Raw genomic sequence first — 22,338 nt, 5'->3', positions numbered from 1 at the left:
TTTATCCTAAATAAAATGTCTATGTATATGGATCATTTAATAAGTGAAATTGAAAGTTCATGATGGATTCATCATGATGAATGATGATCATCTATCTATCATACTATTCATTTGAATGTGTTGGAACAGTGGTTATCCTTGATGTAAGTAAAAATAAAAATTCTATAAATGGTAAAAAACAAGAAAAATATGAAAAGTATTTATTGCTCTGATATCTACTACACTTATTTATTATTTCATTTTATATATGTAGGGATTTAAATGAAATTCAAATGAAGGAATAATAACAATAATGAAGCATAAACTATTAGTAACAGTTTAAACAGTAGTGTATATATATATATACACAAGTGAAAGAATTTGACTTCACTGTATGTACTTAAAGGAATCTTACACATACATAAGAGAAAGCATGTTAATAAATCTATATTATTAAAAACAAAGTATAATATAATGGACATACATGAAATCCACACTTATTTTATATCAATCCATAATGATCGTCAGGGATAACTTTTAATAATTAATAATTAATCCATTAATTGATGAGTTTCATGCAGATATATAGGAATAGGATGTCAATGGCGTGGGAGATCTGCTGCCATTGCCAAAATTAAACCAACTGAAATGACTTATCCATTATTGTGTATTATTTATTATATATAATAGAGATTATTAAAGGAGATTTTATTATATTTATTCAAGATATTTTTAGATTTTGTTGTCATTTTTATTACTTGAGTTATATATGTACTTATTGTTATACTTGCATAAGGGACCAATGAAACCCTAGCAAAAAAAAAAAAAAAATCAATATTACCGGATGATTATTATCAATTTTATTTTCCAAAAATACCTATCAATTGAATCTGCATGGCTATAATATTTCATATTTGTCACTTGAATTGGTACATATATACTAAATAGTGCATGAAGAAGGGAAAACATTATATTTTGTTTAGTTATTTAACTATATGTTGGGTAACCAAATTTGAATAACTATGTTATCACAAGCAAGATATATATCCTACTTTTTGAATTTTTCACATTTAATTAGGATCCGAGCTCCTCTACATTTATAACGTAACAATAAATATACAGATTTGTCTGCAAAACACTAGTCCATAAAGGAGAAACAAATAAGAGTTACTCTTTCAGTCTATGTGATTTATTTTTTGGTTATCCACGGAATATTCTAATTTGATAGGCTAATGATTAATACACCACGAATTTGAACTCTATTGAAGGATATATTACTCGTCAATGGGTTGCTCCATATGCACGATGGAATTCAAACTCTCAATACTTGTTTAAGCGAACGAGTGAGTTGATCACTCGACCAATTCAAATTGGGTTATCTATGTAATTTAATAACTTATCATAAAATTATTTATTCGAAAAAGAAAAATTCTAGGGGGGCAAACTACAACCTAAATTAACTCAAACTAATCTTTTGTATTTTTAGTTTTGAAATTCGAAAAATTAGGGTAGTAAGAGGTTGTTTTTTCTTTTTTATAACAGATCTCTTGTTTTTTAACTAATTGACTCTAATAGTCTAATTAACTATCTCTTAATTGATTTCCTAGGCAGAATTGTTTTAAAAATTTCTTTTAAATTTGTGTATGCCATTATTTTAAAAAACTTTTTTTTATTTGTCAAAATAGGAGTAAAAAAGATCAAATTTCAGATCTTTTAACCATATAACCTCTGAAATTATATTATGTAATAATATAGACTAAAAATTTAAATTGACATTGATTATTAAAACAAAATTATTTGCAATTATTGGACATATGTAATATGAAATTTAAAATATTTAAAAAATCTACTTCATACATATAATTTAAAATTCATTTATAGCACCTAACATAACCCAAATGACACGAAATACCTTGAATCAAAGCTCCTATATGGCTAGCTATGATTCTTTCTTCAATATCTCCTCTATATGTATATATATAGCATGTACCTTATTTTGGTTATCCGTGTTAATAATAAGATTGGGTATCCTATGATAAGGCTATATATATGAGTGTTGCATTGTTTTTTTTTTTCCTTCCTTTCTACATGTTTCTGAATGTGTCACCATGATTGATTGTTATATATAAACTCTAAGCCATATTTGGTAATTATTGTGTCATGTTAATTTGTGCAAAAAAGAGAATATATAATAATTAGAATGACTAGTCACACATAATAATCATAGAGATATAATTTTGGCTGCAAAGACAAAATTGGTGTTATATATGGATCCAATCCATTCATACTTATATGCAAATGTGTATGGCTGCATGTTATATATATATATATATATATATATATATATATATATATATATATATATATATATTAGGAAGATTTTCAAGTGTACCGTCATATCGGTGTATCGATAATCGACGTATCAGTAATTTTTTATCGTTAATCTTAATTATATATATTTTCCATAATTAATATCAACGGTTAAAAATTACTAAAACACTAATATAACGGTATACTTACAAATTTTCCTATATATTATAATAATTGGATATATAGCATATGACACATATAAATATATAATATCTACATAGAGACTGAAAAGTTGTTGCATTTATTATTTAGTGTATAGGTTAGCTTGTAGATTGCATTTTGCTTGTTCCTTGTGTTGTGTGTGTGATCTCTTTGGGGATTGTGACCCATCATCTTCAGGAGCAGAAGCAAACACTATCTCCTCTATTTAATGTCAATGGAATCTCTTGTGGCAGCGACAAAGAACCACAACATTGTTAGCCATTTGAAGCAATGAAATAGTTAATGCATTGCATGTCTCTATACTGTATAGTACATACAACAATAACCTAAGGGCTGGGCAAAAATAATTAATGTGCTTGTTGTACTACAAGCTAAGGGAAAAATAAAAAGAAAACAATAAATAGAAGGTTTAATTATTCGGTTCGTTCTTATAATTTTATTAAATTTATAATTTAAAAATATTATTTATATACTAAAATTAGTTATCAATGTATTTGTGTATAAATATATATGTGATTGAATTTATGTTCAATATATATTTATATTTTAATATGTATTTTATACTAGTGGTTGACTTTGATAGCTTATTTTAGTGTACATATAGCATAGTCAATTTATAATTAGGTCTCTGTATTTTTTTTGTTTTAATTAGATCTATATACTATTTTTAGTTAAATTTTTTCTAATGTAAAAAATATTAGATTTAACTAAATATTTTTTCGTAAATTAAAAATATTCATAATTAAAAATTAATTTAATCTTTGACTGCATGTATTTTGATAGAAATATTCTATTAATTTTAACGTTTTTGATATGAAAATGATATAACTAACCTGATTAATAATTTAGTAAAACTATAAAGACCAATAGAATAATTAAACCTAAATACAATGCAATGCCTTTAGTAATTTTAAAAAAAAAAGTTTAAATTAGATTATTTTTTATTATTTTTTTTCTAAAATTAGAAATGATGAGAGTCGAACTATAACTTCTAGATGAATATAAAAAAATTATATCATTTGAAGTATAGCTCTCTCGTTGAATTTTTTAGAAAATTATATATAATTTTAGTATTTGTTACATATAAGTAAATAGTTACATTAAAATGATTACTTTGGAAAAATAGTTAAGCCTAAAATTAGTAGATTTATCCAAAGACCTTGGACCCTGAATCTATCCCACCATAATTATAGAGAATGAATATGTCATTTTTGCAGCACATCTCAGACCTGAGAGTATGAATTTATATATCGAGCATATAAGTTGGCGTATATATGCATATAGATCTGACAATTTTGACAGCTGAAATTCATTTCCTTAAGCATCTATATGACTATTGGAAAGAAAAGTAATAATAAATTTTCATTTAATGGGGCTGAATTTTTTTTTTTTTTTGGATAATCTATATAATAAGGATGATTTTAAAATAGTCTACTTCGATATTTAATCTATAATTAAAAACTAATTTGTAATTTAATTTCTGTTTAATTTTTATAATTAAATATGAGTATCAAACTCAAAAATAGATGTCACCAAAAAAAAAACTCAAAAATACATTATTCATGGGACAAAGACTAACATATAAAAAATAAAGTAAAATATAAAAAACAACACCACACAAAATCCAAATATCAATACTGGTCTAGTTGTATTTATCCAACTAATATTCGAAGCAATTATACCTTTTAATATAAATATACAGAAAAATACTTCACATAATGAATATTAGTGAATTTTGAATATAAAAATTATCTTTTCTGTCAAAAATCAAAATATAATCTCTTTTTACAAAGAAAGCATTTATTTGTTCAGTTTTATTATTATTTTTATCCCAAAGTACTTCAATTGATACTCTCAAGAAATAGGTCAAATATATATAGTTTTTTCTTTAATTTCCCGTGAAGAATCTTAGAATAATTTTAGTGAGAAATTCTCTCTCGTTTTTATTTACCATTCATTTATCAAAAAATATAATTTTACACAAGATTTTTTTTTGTCATATAAACAATAAATATAGACTAAAAGGTGTTTTTTAATAGAAGAGACTAACTTTGGTTTCTATTGCATATTTACCTATTTAATTAATTAAAATAAAAATAAATTAATATAATTATTAAATTTATTTTTTTATAATGTTATTATTAAAATTTATAAATTAAAAAATTATTCACTATTATAAATTAATAATATCTAAAAAATTAATTTTTAACTAATTAGCAATATTATTTTATCACCGTTTGAATTTATAATTTTTTTTTATTATTATAATTTTTTTATGTTCTCTCTCTTCGTTTTTATTTTTATCCAATAATTCTTTCATACTAGTATTTTTAATATTTTTTATGAGAGATAAATTTTTAATTAATTATTGATGAATTTTTTAATTAAGATTTTTAGATGTTTGTATTTTTTTTCTTATTATTTCTCTTATTCTTCTTTGATCATTGTGAGTGAATAGAGGAGTCCATATCATCAATTTCTTCAGTATATGGTAATTTTGGATTTAATGACAATGAGTATATTCCAATTCCGGCATTGACTTTAGTTTTTTTAGTTTTAGAGTTCTCTACTCTGTATTGGTAGTTAGCTTTTTTATTTTTATTCTAAACAAAACATATTTCAATGCATTTTAAAAGTGAACTTTTCACTATAATTTATAAAATAGAGCTTATATGTAAGGGGTGAAAAAAGATCAAGTAATTTGTCAATGGTCTGTAGTTTGATTTGTATTTAATTTGGTTTGATCTGGTTTATTATAAAATAGATACAGATTTAAATTTTTATAAAAGTTTTATTATGTTAATAGGTTAGGTCCAGGTTTACTAATTGACTTTATTGATCTGTTAGATCTGTCTGGACCTGTTAATATATAATTATATATATAAATAATTTTTTATTATTAACAAAATTATGAAATATTTTAAATTTATTATATTTAATTATAAATAATTTTATATATTTTAAATACTTTAAAATTTAAATTTTTTTATAAATATTAAATATGATATATTCTATATAAATATGTTTATTAAAAATTAATTTTTTTAAATAATATTTTTATTTTTGTAAAAAAAAATTATTAGGCCTTTTAACAGGTTTTAGACCAGACCAGATTGAATAACAGACCAAACTTAATACTTTAGAAAAAGTGTATAACATGTTGCACAGGCCAAACTTAGACCAATTAAGAATAAAGTCTGACCTAACCTAACATGTTTCCACCCCTATTTATATGTCAACTTCTTTATATTATCAGAATTCGAAGCATTTTTTATGTTTCGAGTAACTTGATCATAGCAACTAATAAACTGTGCAATTATCTTATTGATCTTTTGACATTATTTGTTAGTTGTAACTGTCCTTTTTTTTGTTTGGATTAGATTTTTTACTGTAGTGATAGATCAAATTCCAAAATATTTTATTTTTTTGGTCGGTACTAACTACAAGATTTATTGAAACATTTAACTACGTATTAATAAACATTTTATTATCTTCTTTTCATTGTCAGTATTAAAATATTATATTGTGTATGATTTTTTATTTATCATCATTAAAGTCTATAGCATTTAATCCATAAAGATTTACAAAATTTGAATATTATAAATTTGGATTAAAAAGAATGAGCATAATTTTGGTTGGAAAAATTAAAAAGAAAAAGATTGAAAAAAATTGAAAAAATTATTAAGAATAAGAGTGTATATAAATAATATTTATAGAATAATAAAATATTATTTTATTTATTTCAACAGTCTTATAATATTTTTTCTGTTGAATTATGATAATTTTTTATTTCCTACTCCTAGTATCAACCCACTCTTTAACTATTCAATATCTATTTTTATTTAATGTTTTTAATTCGATTGAAAAAAGATTAATTGCTTCCATACTTTATCAAAATCCTCTGAAGAGGTTTTTCATTACCTTTTTTTTTCCAACGGATAAATTCCTCTTTCCCTTGACACTACTATAGTAAATAGGACCTCAAAATTCAAGTTGTTGGAGATGCTTTTAATACATTTATGAAACTACATTAAAATTAGAAAAAAGAAAAATCAATTTCTGATTTTTTAGTTTGCGAATATTTAAGTTTCTAAAAATAAAAAAATACATTTAAATTTCTGACCTCTTTAAAATTTAGATATATCGATCATGAGTCATCTAATTTGTCCAATTTTAAAAACTCTCTCATGTGTGCATCTATATCAATCAGGTCAGTACAATGGAAGTCACGTTTGATTTTTCTGTTAAACCTGACAAACTCAAGTGAACATGAGTAATCGATATGTCTAGATATTGAAAAGATTAATGATTTAAATATATTTTTAAATTCTTAAAAGCCTAAATGTCTACAAATCAAAAGGTCAAGGACCTATTTATTCTTTTCTCTCAAAATTATAAAAACTATTTCATATTACTCGATATTTAAGTGAATTCAACCTATATAATTGATATGTTCATATCATGTTTTTTTTTTATCAATTTTGTTGATAATGCTAAATAATTATCATACAACTTTTTTTTCTTTAATTTTTACTCATTGTAGTTGCTAAATTAAAGTAAAAAATATATATTTCTAATTTTGCTCACACTACCTACCAAATTGAGACGCAATATACAAAACATAATTATGTTTACTATAATTTAAATGGGGAAATATATAATCTTTTATTTGAATTAAAAAAAAAAACAAAAACAAAAAAAACAAAAGAGACTTAAAAAAAAAATGAAAAGAAAATGCTAATATATGACAAGGACAATAACCAAAATTCCTGGCATTGGCCCATTTCTCATCCAAACACAGTTCAAGTTTTGAGAAAGCATATTTGTCTCAACTCTCAACCCAAAACCAAAATCATTGGTTTTTCGATCACTATTCAAGCTAACAAATAAGAATCACAAGTAAGAACTTTATTTTATTGTTTAGTTTAATTTTAGTGTATTATTGTAATCATTAATTATAAATAAATAATTCATCGTCTATAAAAAATTTTATCGCCTTAAGAATAAATTTTTATTTTCTTTTAAATAAAAAGAAAGAGAAAAAACATGATTGGTTGGGTAGTAAGTAGTAAGAATTGAAAAAGATAGCCGTTGGTGTGTAGTAACTAATATTTCATTCAAAGCTTCAAAAACGGTTACCAGTTACCACCTTCTTCTTCTTCTTCTTCCTCAAAATTTCGAATTCAATTTCTACATTCTCTCTCTCTCTCTGCGTTCTTGGCCATGGCAATGGCAGCTGGGAACATTGACCAGCAGCAACAAGAAGAAGAAGGGGGAGAATTGAGAATCCCGGTTTTGACTGTTCTCAAGAACAACTCGATCCTCAAGAACATCTTCATCGTCGTCAACATCGATTCAACCGTCCTAATTGGCCGCCACCACAAATGCGACGTCGTTCTCGCTCACCCAAGTGTCAGCCGCTTCCACCTCCGCATCTTCTGCCACCCTTCTTCCCGTTCTCTCTCCCTCACCGACCTCTCTTCTGGTACCTTCTATTCCTCTTTTCTCTTCTCAAATTCTGTTCTTTCTTTCTTTTACCGATCAATTATATTCTTTCGTGTCTCTCCTTCGCAGTACATGGAACGTGGCTCAATGGCACCAAGCTTCAGGCAGGAGTCAGTGTTCTCATGAACGAAGGTGACACCTTCACCGTTGGGGTTTCCTCTAGGGTTTATCGTCTCTCTTGGATTCCCTTTACTCGCGCTTTTGATTCGCATATCCCCTTTGTCTTCCAATTCAATGCAAATTTGCCCCACAATCAACAACAACAATTGGAGATGATTAAGGTACCTTTCTTTTTCCTCCAAAAGAAGAAAAGAAATTGAGCTATTGGAATTAAGTATGATGGTGTTTTTTGAGAATTCGAATAGATGTTAAGGGATGCAAAAGTTTTATAATTGACCTCTATACTGCAGGTTTTAGGAGTAGTGAGCTTCTCACTTCTCAGTTCTCAGCATCATTTAATTTGTTCATGGTGTTTGATACGGAATGTCTGCTGTTAATCTTTGATTGCAGGAGGTGAGTTTTTCTACAGAAGAAATTCAATCGGTGGATTTGATTACAGACTCTGAAAATTCTCTGTTACTGGAACAAAGTGAAGAAAGAAATCAGCATTTTAAAGATGAAACATTTGGAGTTCAGAATGACCCTATGGAAACTGAAACATCACATTTTTCTGTGAAATTTGATAGTGATAATGAACAATTTGAACATCGGAACCAAGTACTATTACCACCTTTCATGCAATCAGTTGATGAAGTTTGCAGCACAGAGAAGACTGAAGCTTGTCCTGAAGCAGAATTGCTTGAGGAAACTAATTTGCTTTGCACATTGAGAGAGTATTTTACAGAGAGCTTATGTCTGCCTGTTGTGGAAGCACTCCAGGGGACAACAATGCAACAATTTCAAACTCCACACAATTCAGCTAATACGCAATTTCCACTTAGGAGGCAGGAGGCTTCCATAGAAGAGCATTGCTCTAGCTTTCTGACTAATATTGATTCAGAATCTATTGATGGAAAAAGTGTAGCTTCAGTAACTGCAATATCTAGAGAATCTGAATGCACAATGGGAGTTAATGACAAGATTGAAGGTTCTGGAGAAAGATTTTTCAGTTCTGAGAATTCATCTCTGCTAGTTGAAGCAGTTGATGTGAATTCAATATCTGATGGAGAAGAGCAAGAGAAATGTTGTGAAGAGTTGTCAAATTTGCAGGCACACCAGAATGAACAAGGGGACTCATTGGATGGAATAGTTGACGATACTGGGAGCAAATCCGCAAGCAGCGTTTGCCTCACATTAGATCCGGTAGAACGGTTGACTACTCAGGTGCCTCCAGAAGCTGCTTTAAATGTTACAAGCAAGAAAGAGATGCAGACACTGCAATCGCTCATTGCCGTAGCAGGGTGCTGTGAGGTGGAAATGCTTGAAAGCCATGCAGAAGCAACAGAGTGCGGTAACATTTGTCACATGAAAGGGCTCCCTCTGGATGAAGCAGATGAAGATATTGGAAACAAGTATTCTTCTGGTAGTATCAATCCCATATCAATTATGGTAGAGTCAGTGACTTCTTCTGTGCCTCAGGAAGCTGATTTACTTATCACAACCAAGAAAGAGGACCAGAACATGCAATCTCTTATTGCCGCCGTAGGAAACTCTGATAATGAAGTCTTTGAAAGTTTTGAAGAAGCGAAAGTGATGGTTAAATCTTTTCATGAGCAAGTGCACTTGCCACATGAAACAATTCAAGAAGAACCTGTGGATTCTCCAGCACCTCAGGAAGTTATTCTAAAGATTACAAGTGATGAAGAGAACCGGACCCTACAACCTCTCAGTGCTGTGACAGGAAGCTCTGAGATAGAAATAATTGAAAGTGGTTTAGAAGCAATGGAAGGTGCTAAATATTCCTACAGGCAAGGGCACCCAATGGATGAAGCAGTCAAAGATATTGGAAATGATTGCTCAGGTAGCATCTATCCCATATCAGTTCTGAATGAATCAGTGAATTCCTCAGTCACTGATCAAGCTGATATAAAGATTACAAACAACATGGGAAACCAGACACCAAAATCTCGCATTCCTTTGAAAGGATTCTCTGAGAAGAGAACTCTTCACAGCTGTGTAAACGCAACAGAGAGAAGTTCAGCCTTTGTTAATATTTGGTTACGAGGAGGTAAGGCTGCTAGTTCTCCTCAGGTTCGAGCTAGAAGGATTAGATGTATGAGCACAACTAATGTTTATACTGAAGTTGAGATGAGTTGTGAGAAGGATATCATGAACAAATCATTACCCAAGAAAGATCTTTTCTCTGTTTTTGACACTGAAGAAAAAATATTTGCTCAAAATAAGGAAAACTTCAGCCCAAATATGCCGTTCGTGAGAAGTAACGGAAACCATCCTAAGTCACAAAGGTCATCCTGTTCAGAGGTTAATTCTAGTCCCAACATCAATTCAAATGAAAGCATAAGTTCCATTTCATACAAAGAGAATAAGGCCCCAAAAGTAGTTCAAGCTCGGAAGTCACGAAGAAAAGCCCTTGAATGTTGTACCAACTGGAATGAGAAACAAGATACTATGAAATTGAAGAAGAAGAAAGAGAGGCCCATCCAATCACTAGTGAATTCTTCAGGCAAGCTCAAGTCAGAGTCTTCTGGTCCTGTTTCTGATGCAAAAAGCATTGATGGTGGTAGTTGTGCACCAGTTTCAGACAATTGCACTAAACCCTGTGTAAGTAGACATAAGATATATCATTGTTATTATGAATGGATCAATAGTTTCTTCACTTAGGAATGCTTATTGCTTACATCTGTTTCTTTTTCAGCATTTTAATGGAGAACAAAAACGAAGCTGGGATATGGTTGTGGACACTGCATCTCTTCTGAACAAGGAGTCAAGGAAAGCTTTGCAGCTTTTACAAGGTCTCAATGGGACTCGTTTAATCATTCCAAGATTGGGTAACAAGTTTCTGAATATTACATGCCTTCCTAATACTTTGTTCAAGTTTAAGTACTGTTGTTGGACTGTTTCTCACAAAAATTGCTTTGCCAGTTATAAGGGAACTGGAAAGTATGAGGAGACAATTTGGAATCTTTAAAAGAGTGTCGGAGGCTTCTTTCGCATTGGAATGGATCAAAGAATGCATGGTGAACACAACCGGGTGGATTCATATCGAAAGCTCAATGGAGGACCGCAGGATGGTCGCTCCAATGCCATCTACTTCACCTCAGACTCAATTTGTTGAAGAAGAGATTTCTATTCTAGGTCCCTACATCTCAAAGAAAATGGCTTCACCAACAGTTGAAGATCATATCCTTGACTGTGCTCTTCTACTTAGAAAAGGGGATAATAACAGACAACTTGTCCTGCTTAGTGATGTTGTCCCTTTGAAAATCAAATCCATGGCAGAGGTACTGATTCTTTCATCCTTAACACCAATGTCTCTTGTCATATCTCATAGTTAATGAGGACTGAAATAGTGAAATTCTATCTAACTGCTGCAGGGGTTGTTATGTGAGACAGTACGAGAATTTCAGCAAAGTTTAGTGAATCCCTTCTCCCAGAGATTCATGTGGACCAATAGCACTCCTAGAGGATTGACTTGGTCCTACCAAGATGATGTAGTTTTGAGGGAGAAGTATTGTGGTTTGCCATCAAAGGCTGGTTTGAAACTCATCACTGAACAGTATTTGTACTCTCAAGCTTGAGATCTTACAACTCCCCTTAACTAATAATAATAAGTACTCTCGAGTTTAATATTGTCCAGGGATTCCTTTCATTAATCCTAAGGTATTATTAATGTCATGTTAATCATTAGTGGTGATTTGCTTTTTAAATAAAATAAAGTATACTTTTTGTTCTTAACATTTACAATTTTCTTAAAAAATATCCTAAATGTTTAATTTAATTCAATTTTATAACGTTTTTTTCCGATTTATTCAATTCTGACCCTAACATTTTTTGTGTGTCAAAAACAATTTTTTTTTTATGTCAAAACTACCTCTAAACGTTTTCAAATAAAAAATGTTACGATAAAATTAAATAAAATTAAATATTAAGAATATTTTTTAAGGAAAGAGAAAAAACATAGTTTATCCTTGTAAATAAAGAGTTTTTATAAATGATAAATCTAAAAGAAAGATAATACAAGAAACTGCCATACAGTTTGAATTTTTCCCCCACCTTGGTGGTCATGGTACTTGAATGATTTTTAATGTGATGACTACCAAGAATCAAACTCAATTTTTTGCACGGCATATTCATCTACGTAAGCAAAAAACAACAACTGACACCAGTATCAGTCCCTGGTCCTTGGATAAATTTTCTGATATTTATAATCTTACACTTGGTGTGGTGTGTGTGGCTTAGCATAACCTACATTTGAACAAGAACAAGAGCTTCAAGAGAATTAATTAATCTTTCTATTTTTAAGCAATAAAGAGGTACATGATATTACCCTGACTTTAAAACATCACAGAAACATATGTTTTATTCATTCACAGAGGAATAAAAGGGATAACATAGAATCATAGATATTATGCAGAGGAACTACTAGTACAAATTGTTACTACAGATTGTCAGAAGTTGATTCACCTCCTGGTTTAGGAGCATAGTTAAAAGATCCAGACATAAGAAATGAGAAAGAAGCATCTGAATCTTCAAATGGAGACTGGGAGAATTCATTAAACCCACCAAAGTTGCAACCTTCAAAGTTCAATGATGAGAAATAATTAATTGGATCATCAATGTTACCCTTCACATCCATGATGTTTTGAACTTCATTTTCATTTGGAGGATTTGATCCGAAACAGAAGTTCATATTTCCAACCTTATCACATGTGTTATCTTTGCTGTCAAGATCAGTTGGAACCGCCGGTACTTTAGTTTCTTCCAAAGGAATTGCAGGTGTATGGCCTTGGAAAAGAGCAATGTGTCCGAAAAGCTTGTCCTTCCTCGAAAATGTTGTACCGCATGAACAAAGCCATTTATCCTTACCACAGTGCTTTTCATGAGTTTTAAGGTCTGCCATGACTGAAAACTTCTTGGTGTGGCATCTGCTACAAGTGTAACTCTTGTCGCAATGCGTCCTTTTGTAGTGGTTTTTAACACATAAAATAGTCTTTAAAGGTTGGAACTTCTTGTGATCCTTATTTCGCTTGCAGCCGGCATAGGGACAGGAATACCTCTTGATGAGCTTTGGTTCGGATCCGGTTTCTTTATGCGGCTTTGCAAGAGCCGCCGGGGTTTTGTACTCATCCCCATGTCCCCGCATGTGCATGCGAAGATTCGCATCCCTCTTGAATCCCTTCCCACAAATTGTACAGAAATGTGTATGGGGTGCAAGGATTTCTTCTTTCTCTAACTGCAAAATCTCATAGGAACCAGGTGGAAGGTTCTCTCCCTCCTCCACATCTTCTTCATCTTTTGTTTCATGCTCTTCCATGTTGTTTTGCTCCAGTTCACAATTATTAGGTACATCATTCTGAGTGGACTGATCAAACACTTTATTTACATTATTATTTTGTGGCTGAATACCACCACTGGGGCCGGATCCAAAAGGAAGGTTAAGGCCACGAAGCTGGCTAAGCTGACTGACCAATGGACTCGTGTTTGCGAGAGTGTGCCTAACGGACGGGAGAAGACTACCAGCAGTAGAGATCAGTTGAACAATAATTGATGTAAGATCAGCTGTGATGAGTTGCTGCTCCTGTGTCACAAGCGCATCAGGTTGCGCAAAAGGTTGACACTTCTTATTATCAATCAAATGAACAAGACCCTGGAGCTGATGAATCTTTTCTTCCAGAAAGGAAAGGTTATTTAACATCACATTCGGATCCCAATCTTGAAGTTTACCGGTTTGCGATGATGAGTCAGTCAGTGGACAGTTCTCTATATCAGAAATCTTAATATCCTTGTTTGGCTCTGCCATAAGCAAAGACTGGTTAGTAGAGGGTTGGTTGAAGTCTTTGAAAGGCGCTTCAACACGAACACCACAAAAAGGGGATGGATCCGATGACATATTTGTCTGCAATCCATTCCCGGGAGAGGTCAAGCAAGCGGACCTAGCCCAGTTGTTAGAACACAGGCTCCCTTTTGGATCCATGTAAAACCTACCAAAGAATCAAAGATCCTGTAAATCAAAGATAAAGGTGTAAGAGCAAGTGATGTAAAAAAAAAACTATTTCATGAAATTCATTTGAATACAACTATCCCAAACCATATGAGTGACTAATGGTATAAAATTCATGTAATCAAAATATCTGGCCAATTAGCCAAGGTTTCAATTTAGTCAACACATATATGCAGTAATTTAAACTTCTCCCAATATGAAGCAGATCCAAATGAACCCAACATCAAAACTTCACCCTTCCAATAAATATATAAATCAATATAAATATATAATCATAATACAAGCAGAAGACAAGGAAAATTGAAAACCCATTCTATATGAAGCTGCATATTCCCAATACTCCTTTACAGAAAATCAATAACCAAATCTCTTAAAAGGGAATCTATTAAAGGAAGCACCAACAATTACAAACTTAAAGATCGTCAGTTCTTCACATCCATCCATTCACATTTCTTTTGCTTCTTTAACCCCCAATCCTTAACAACCCTAATTCCCAATACTTCAAAATTGGGTACAACTTAAAACAAGTTCAGATTTTTAACCCCAGAAAAATAAAAAGTACCAAATCAGATATAAACCCATTATAAAAATCCAACATAGCAATCAACTTACCCAAAAAAAAAGAAAGAATTTTTTTAAAATTAAAAAAGAAAAAAGGTTCATGCTTTCTATTTTCTAAGCAAAGCCCAAAACTCAAAAGTAGCAGAAGAAATCCAAATCCAAAGGTTAAGCTAGGTTTAACAGGATGGAAGAACTTACAGTGACTGATTGAAGAAAGAATGGATGCTCTAATGAACAAGGTTACTGCTTCATATTTTTAAGTAAAAAAAGAAGAAAAAATATGGGGTGAGAAAGAAAACATGGGAAGTGAGGTGAATGCTTATATAAGCATCTCAGTTTACCTTAACTCTGTGACTGTGTCATGTTTTTGAACACTGCATAACCAAAATTGGTCAACCCCACCATTACTACCGTCCATTTGTTGGGTCAATTTTATTATTGCTCCAAAAAGGGGTCCCACTATGGTGGGGTCACTTCTTATCACCTTGTTTCTGCATCCAATCAATCGCAACCGTTGGTTTGTTATGATTGTGTTGTGCAGATGATTGGCAGATGAAGCAGATGAAGACAAACGAAATTGAAGATATGATCGATGATTTGAGAATTGAGATTATTAAAAAGGTCTAATGGTCCACAAAGCATAACTAGGATTATGATTCACTTTATGCTGTGAAATTCTTGCATGGATATTTCTAAAAACTTTTACTTATAATTAAATTAAAAAATAGAGTAAAGTAGAAAAGATTCTGATTTTGGATTATTAAAGAAAAAATTATTAATTAAGTCTTTTATAATTATAAAGGGTGCACATCTATATTCTTTTGTCAATAGATAATATAAAATAAAATATAATTATTCATGTATTTTATTATTTATAGTAGTGTGTGTTCTGTTATTGTCACAAGAGTATAAAAATAATATAATTCTGTTGAATTTTTATATAATATTTATCAACTGTTCTCTATTTATTACGAATTTTACTAAAATAAGTAAAGTTTAAAAATTATCATGTACATTGTGATACTTCATAAATAGACACATCATAATAGTTAACCATACATATAAATTTTACCATTAAATTTTACGTGATAAATTAATAAAATTACATTTTTATCCTAATAAAATTACATTTTTTTATTTTTTTACAAAATTAAAAAATAAAATATTAAAAATAAAAAAATAAAAATACAAATCAAGTATTTCCTTCGTTTTTTTAATAATAGAAATACAAAAAATACTATTAAAAAATAAAAATATTGCCAATAAATCAATTATCATTATATATATATATATATATATGTCATCTTTTAAAAAAAATAGTATTTACGCAATTCGACAATGCACTAATAATATATCAAATTGCGATTAACAGAATAGTTACGTTTCATATGTAATTTTATCCTCTTAATAAAGTGATTTAAGATCTAGATTGGGTTTTGAAAAAAAAAATTTTATTTTTAAAAAAAATTAATAGATAAAACTTATTTCATATTTGAATAAACTTTTAAAAAAAAAAATATTTAAAACGTCTTTTGTTTATATTTTTCTTAAATCAAGATATTATTAATTTTTAAAAAAGATAAATAATTGATTTTTTAATAAAAATATTTTTCTTAAAGATGTATCTAAATATATTTAAAATTTAATAAAAATATTTTATTTTTTATGAAAGTATTTTTTTTATTCAAATAAGTCAATTTAAACTAACACAATCATAACCCACATTTCTAACTTTAGTCGTATTTCGCTAAAAAAAGTTCATTAGAGTTAAACAAAGCCACATTAACTTATTATCAGTAATTTTGTCTATCAACTATATATGATATATGAATATTGATATAGATACAAAATAATTGATGTAAGATATGTAGATATACGAATTTTAAATTTGTATAAAATATAAAGATATGGCATATATATAAAACACTAAAATAAGTCAAGGGGAAGAAATTTTTACGTAAATCCGCCAAACCAAAATTTAGTTCATGAATCAACCAATGCATGTTTATATGTAGTTCGAATCAATTAGATTCGAACTCAATCTACACATAATTCGAATCATATTGCTTCGAATTATACACAAAACTCACACACACACTAATTCGAATCAACTTGATTCGAATTACACACATACAATAATTCGAATCAAGTTGATTCGAATTACACCCTGATTTATTAAAAAAATTAATAATTTATTAAAAAAATTATTAAAAAATAATAATTTAAAATTAAAAAAATATATATTTTATTTCATGCATTAAAAAAAATCTAACAAAATATTTAATTACGAGACTTTTTTAAATATTAATGAGTTATCAATTCAAATTTCATAAAATACTCTTTTGTCCATTTTTAATAGCTCATGAATATTTTTTAATAATTTTTTTTAAATTATATGGTGAGATATTACATGATTCGAATTACGCATGGGAAGTTCAATCACTCTGATTCGAATTATACGGTGAGCAATTCGAATTCTATACAATACTCTTCTGCCCATTCTTGATAGCTCATGAATATTTTTTAATAAATTTATTTTAATTATATAAACCACAAAAAAATAATGCAAAATAATTTAAAAAATGACTTAAAAAATATTAGGAATACTATAAATTTTGTAATGTTCTAATGATTTAGGTAAATACATGCATGTACACAAATTTTAAATAAAATACTCTAGATAGTCAATAATAATTTAAAAATTAAAGAAAATATTTTATTCCATCCAAAATAATTAAAAAATATATTTTATTTTATACAAAATAATTTTAAAAAATGGCTTAAAAATGTTACGAGTACTATAAAAGTTTATAATATTTTAGTGATTTAGGTAAATACATGATAAAAATATATTTTCTTTAATTTCTAAATTATTAATGTCCTAAGTCATTACAAATTTTTATAGTACTCCTAACATCTTTTAAGTCATTTTTAAATTATTTTGCATAGAATAAAATATTTTTTTGTGATATAATTAAAATAAATTTATTAAAAAGTATTCATGAGCTATCAAGAATGGACAGAAGAGTATTGTATAGAATTCGAATTGCTCACCATATAATTCGAATCAGAGTGATTGAACTTTCCATGCGTAATTCGAATCATGTAATATCTCACCATATATTTTAAAAAAATTTATTAAAAAATATTCATGAGCTATTAAAAATGGATAAAAGAGTATTGTATGGAATTTAAATTGATAGCTCATTAATATTTAAAAAAAGTCTCGTAATTAAATATTTTGTTAGATTTTTTTTAATGCATGAAATAAAATATATATTTTTTTAATTTTAAATTATTATTTTTTAATAATTTTTTTAATAAATTATTAATTTTTTTAATAAATCAGGGTGTAATTCGAATCAAGTTGATTCGAATTATTGTATGTGTGTAATTCGAATCAAGTTGATTCGAATTAGTGTGTGTGTGAGTTTTGTGTATAATTCGAAGCAATATGATTCGAATTATGTGTAGATTGAGTTCGAATCTAGTTGATTCGAACTACATATAAACATGCATTGGTTGATTCATGAAATAAATTTTGGTTTGGCGGATTTGCGTAAAAATTTCTTTCCCTTGGCTTATTTTAGTGTTTTGCCCTAAAATATAAAATATTTTTTAGATAAATTATAATAATATTTTAATATTTTATTAATATTAAAATATAAATTAATTTTTAATAATTTTTAATATTTTTTTAATTATATAAAATATTTAAAATAATTTTATTTTAATAAAAAATTATATATTATTTTTAAACTTATTTTAACAATATATATTAAAAATAAAATTATACACATTAATACGTAATAGTATTTAGATATATTTAAATATGTCTAGAGAATAATTTTTTATTTTTTATTTCAATTAGACGCAAAAAAATACGTATATTAAATGAATATCAATATTTAAATAGGACAACTCAATAAAATATCTATATTTTATGACTTATTAATAATACGTTAGCTAGATTTGTGTGTATACTAGTCAATAATAACTTGAGTTATGGAGATGCATGCATATGCAAACTTGACTTAGGGTTAAAAAAGAAAGCGCGTTCCATGGTTATGATTGAGCTGTTGAAGTTAGACAAGAAGAGAAAGAAGGAGAAGAAAAAGAAAAAGAAGAATTGAAGCCAAGAAAGAACGAAGGTTCTTTTGGGGATGCTTCGAACTGATGAAGGGAAAGAGAGTAAGCTTGCCAGGAAGCTACGCTGATGCCTATTATTTATATATGCACTTCATGCAACTTTTCACGTGCAAAGCTTTTAATTATTTACATTATTCAACCTTGGACTTCTAAAATAGAAAAATGTTGGGAATAAGACACAATTCCCCCTTGAGAAAACACCTTTGACAGAGAAATAAAATAGACACAATCACAACACAAGAATTTAACGTGGAAACTCCAATTACCGGAGAAAAAACCACGGCCGTTGTCAAATGACAACCAGAGAATATCACTATGTGAAAATTGTTACAACACATAGACTTCTTTCTCTCACCGGCACCCCAGTACACCCACACTCTTTCAAAGCAAATATCTAACTACACCTCACAACACTCTCTAATCAAAGAGTACAGAGGAAAAGAAAAATCAGATACAAGCTTAAAGTGTTTCTGACTGGTGCAAAAACAAATGGAGAACTTAGCCTCATATTTATAGCCTAGGCCACCCACTCCATTTGCTATCCTAAGCAATGTAGGACTAATTCAACCAAATCCTAACAATCTCCACCTTGATTGAAATAGTCACACATCTTCAGCTTCCATTGTCAACACCGACAATTCTTTGCTGCCATTGTCTATACCGACAATCATAGTTCAGAGAACTATCATACTCCACCATGAAAGTATACTCACTTGGAATTAGACCACTCCAAGAATTTCGCCTTGGTACAGATCGAAACCTTGCTGAAAATTCATGGTGCAACTTCCAAATTGGCTTTTCCTGGAAGTTCTTCAGCCATCGACCTAACTCCGCCACACACCTTGCATCTCAACGCCAACCAATGCCCGTGTGCAATTGTGGACCTGATTGCCACAACTCATCCTTATCCATGGCAGTGCGGTAATACCATGAGGATACTTCTTGTCTTCTAGAGAACATCATCTTCTCTCATAGAGAGAGCAACCAGAGATCTTCTCCTTCAACGCCTTGTGCAAACCTGATTGTATCAACACATCATTGACTTGTACTTGCCACAAGCCAAAATTGATTCTTCCATCAAATTTCTCTATTTCAAGCTTCACAGCACTTGAATATCCTGACATTGTTGCAACCGTATACTGGAATATTATAACTCAACTGTAGACCGTGCACTAGGAAGGGTCCCCAGGAAAGAGAGGTGGGTCACAATGGACACACTTAAATACCAAGTCTTTCCTTAGCCAGAACCTTTTCCAAATTGCACTCTCACAGAGTCACACTGCCTTCCAGCAACAACAACAGCAACCAAAGATCAACCTCAAGCCACAGGACAAAATTCTTTTCTGATGTGGAAGGTCAGACTAGGCTGCAACCACAGAGCATACTAAGAATAAATCCCACCGAACCGAAGCTCTGATACCACTTGTTGGGAATAAGACACAATTCCCCCTTGAGAAAACACCTTTGACAGAGAAATAAAATAGACACAATCACAACACAAGAATTTAACGTGGAAACTCCAATTACCGGAGAAAAAACCACGGCCGTTGTCAAATGACAACCAGAGAATATCACTATGTGAAAATTGTTACAACACATAGACTTCTTTCTCTCACCGGCACCCCAGTACACCCACACTCTTTCAAAGCAAATATCTAACTACACCTCACAACACTCTCTAATCAAAGAGTACAGAGGAAAAGAAAAATCAGATACAAGCTTAAAGTGTTTCTGACTGGTGCAAAAACAAATGGAGAACTTAGCCTCATATTTATAGCCTAGGCCACCCACTCCATTTGCTATCCTAAGCAATGTAGGACTAATTCAACCAAATCCTAACAAAAAATACTATTGTTTAATTTATGTATCAAATATAATATAATATAATATTTTTTACAACAATAATGTCTCGTTCCATAAACTAATAACCAATTCGTTGTATCAGAATTTTATTAAAAATTTGTTATTAGCCAATACATTATTATATATAAATAAGATTTAAAATATGTAAACAGCTAATAAATTAACTATTATATTAATTTAAATTAATAATATAATATAATATAATATAATGAAATGCGTTCTTATCAATTCATAATTCTATTATTATATTATAAAGTAAATTAATTTTAATATAATGTTATTATAAATAATTTTATATGTGTATTTAATTATATAATGTACGATAGATCAATAAAAATATTTTTTATATTAATAATATAAATAATTATTTAAAAAAAAACATAATTTTATAATTATATAAAATATTTTATATTATCAATATATTAAAATTAATTTTTTTTAAATTGGGGTATTATTGGTCTTACTTAAATGAAGTATACATTCATCTAGTTATAAATATTATATGAATTATTGACACAAATACACAATATTTAACACATATATGTAAATATGACAAAATAGAGTCTTTAAATAATATGATTAAGGCGTGAACACGTGATTTGGCTATTATTGATAATGATACTTGTAAAAACTGTATTTGCCTATTTGGAAACATTTTCTAAAGTTGTTGGTAATCAGAAACTATTTATTCTTAGAATAAATTATCTTAGATATTAATGAAAAAGTAATTATCTTTTAATATTTCATAACATTAAATTGTTGTTGATATAAGAACTTCTAATACGTACGTATTATTATAAAGAAAAAGTTTAGGAGATAGCAACTTTATTAAATTCTGATCCGCATATAATCAATAAAAGAAAAATAAGTAATTTCACATTATTTGATGAAATCCTATATTATTAAAAGACATCATTAATAACTATTTAATAGCTATAAATCATAAAAATCGCTCACTTCTAACACTCTTCTTATTATAATTCTAAATTATATATCTCTCTCTATATATTTTTGGAGGAAGCTGGAGGGGTTGGTTTGGTTTCTACAATATGTTAACATGCATGAAATTAAAAAAGTAAATCAAGTAATAGAGTATTAGATCATATAGTTAGTCACCACAGTGTGGTGAAAGAATGGTGAGTTGTATTGATGAAAAATTGAAATTAAACACAGTTCTGTTACAAGCTATAAGCAGAATCCGTTAAATCATTTTTAGCACCCTTGATATATATATCTTGTTTGAAAATTATATTTTTTTAAGATAATAGATATAATTTGATTATAGTAATATTAGTTATTTTATATTGTATAATTTATATATATATAATCTCATTTATTATTATAAATATTAAACAAGATAAGTCGTTATTACTTTTTATTTAAATTTAAATAAAAATAAAATCAAATATTCTATTTATTTGGGCCTTTAAAATTTAATAGAAATCAATAGTTAAGTATATATAAGGTTTTAGAATTTTGATTCCTAATATATTAAAATTATTTTGTAATTCTTACTCTATGAAAAAGTTATATTATTCAGCATAAAATAAAAGAGTCGGTAAATTTTAGTTGAGAAAATTTAAAGAATCACAAAAATTAAATTATTCTTTCGATTATATACTTACAAA

General features: G+C 28.9%; 2 protein-coding genes across 2 annotated transcripts; one reads left to right on the top strand and one right to left on the bottom strand.

Annotated features, from left to right (window-relative positions):
* The first annotated feature begins 7,734 nt into the window (after positions 1-7,734).
* LOC112712556 (uncharacterized) lies at positions 7,735-11,873 on the top strand. Its single transcript, XM_025765470.3, has 6 exons — positions 7,735-7,996; positions 8,086-8,297; positions 8,527-10,737; positions 10,832-10,964; positions 11,059-11,417; positions 11,511-11,873. The coding sequence occupies exons 1-6, from the start codon at positions 7,735-7,737 to the stop codon at positions 11,712-11,714; spliced, it is 3,381 nt and encodes a 1,126-aa protein (XP_025621255.1). The 3' UTR covers positions 11,715-11,873.
* Positions 11,874-12,405: 532 nt separating this feature from the next.
* On the bottom strand, positions 12,406-15,107 carry LOC112712555 (protein SENSITIVE TO PROTON RHIZOTOXICITY 1). The gene is made up of 2 exons (XM_025765469.3): positions 14,897-15,107; positions 12,406-14,137 (listed from the first exon to the last, which is right to left on the bottom strand). Exon 2 carries the CDS (start codon positions 14,108-14,110, stop codon positions 12,575-12,577), a length of 1,536 nt encoding a protein of 511 aa, XP_025621254.1. The 5' UTR covers positions 14,111-14,137; positions 14,897-15,107; the 3' UTR covers positions 12,406-12,574.
* Positions 15,108-22,338: the final 7,231 nt, after the last annotated feature.

The sequence above is a fragment of the Arachis hypogaea genome, chromosome 9 (assembly GCF_003086295.3).
Source record: "Arachis hypogaea cultivar Tifrunner chromosome 9, arahy.Tifrunner.gnm2.J5K5, whole genome shotgun sequence".
Taxonomy (NCBI): domain Eukaryota; kingdom Viridiplantae; phylum Streptophyta; class Magnoliopsida; order Fabales; family Fabaceae; genus Arachis; species Arachis hypogaea.
Note: the sequence above shows the minus strand (reverse complement) of the source record. Positions and strands in the feature narration are given on the sequence as shown.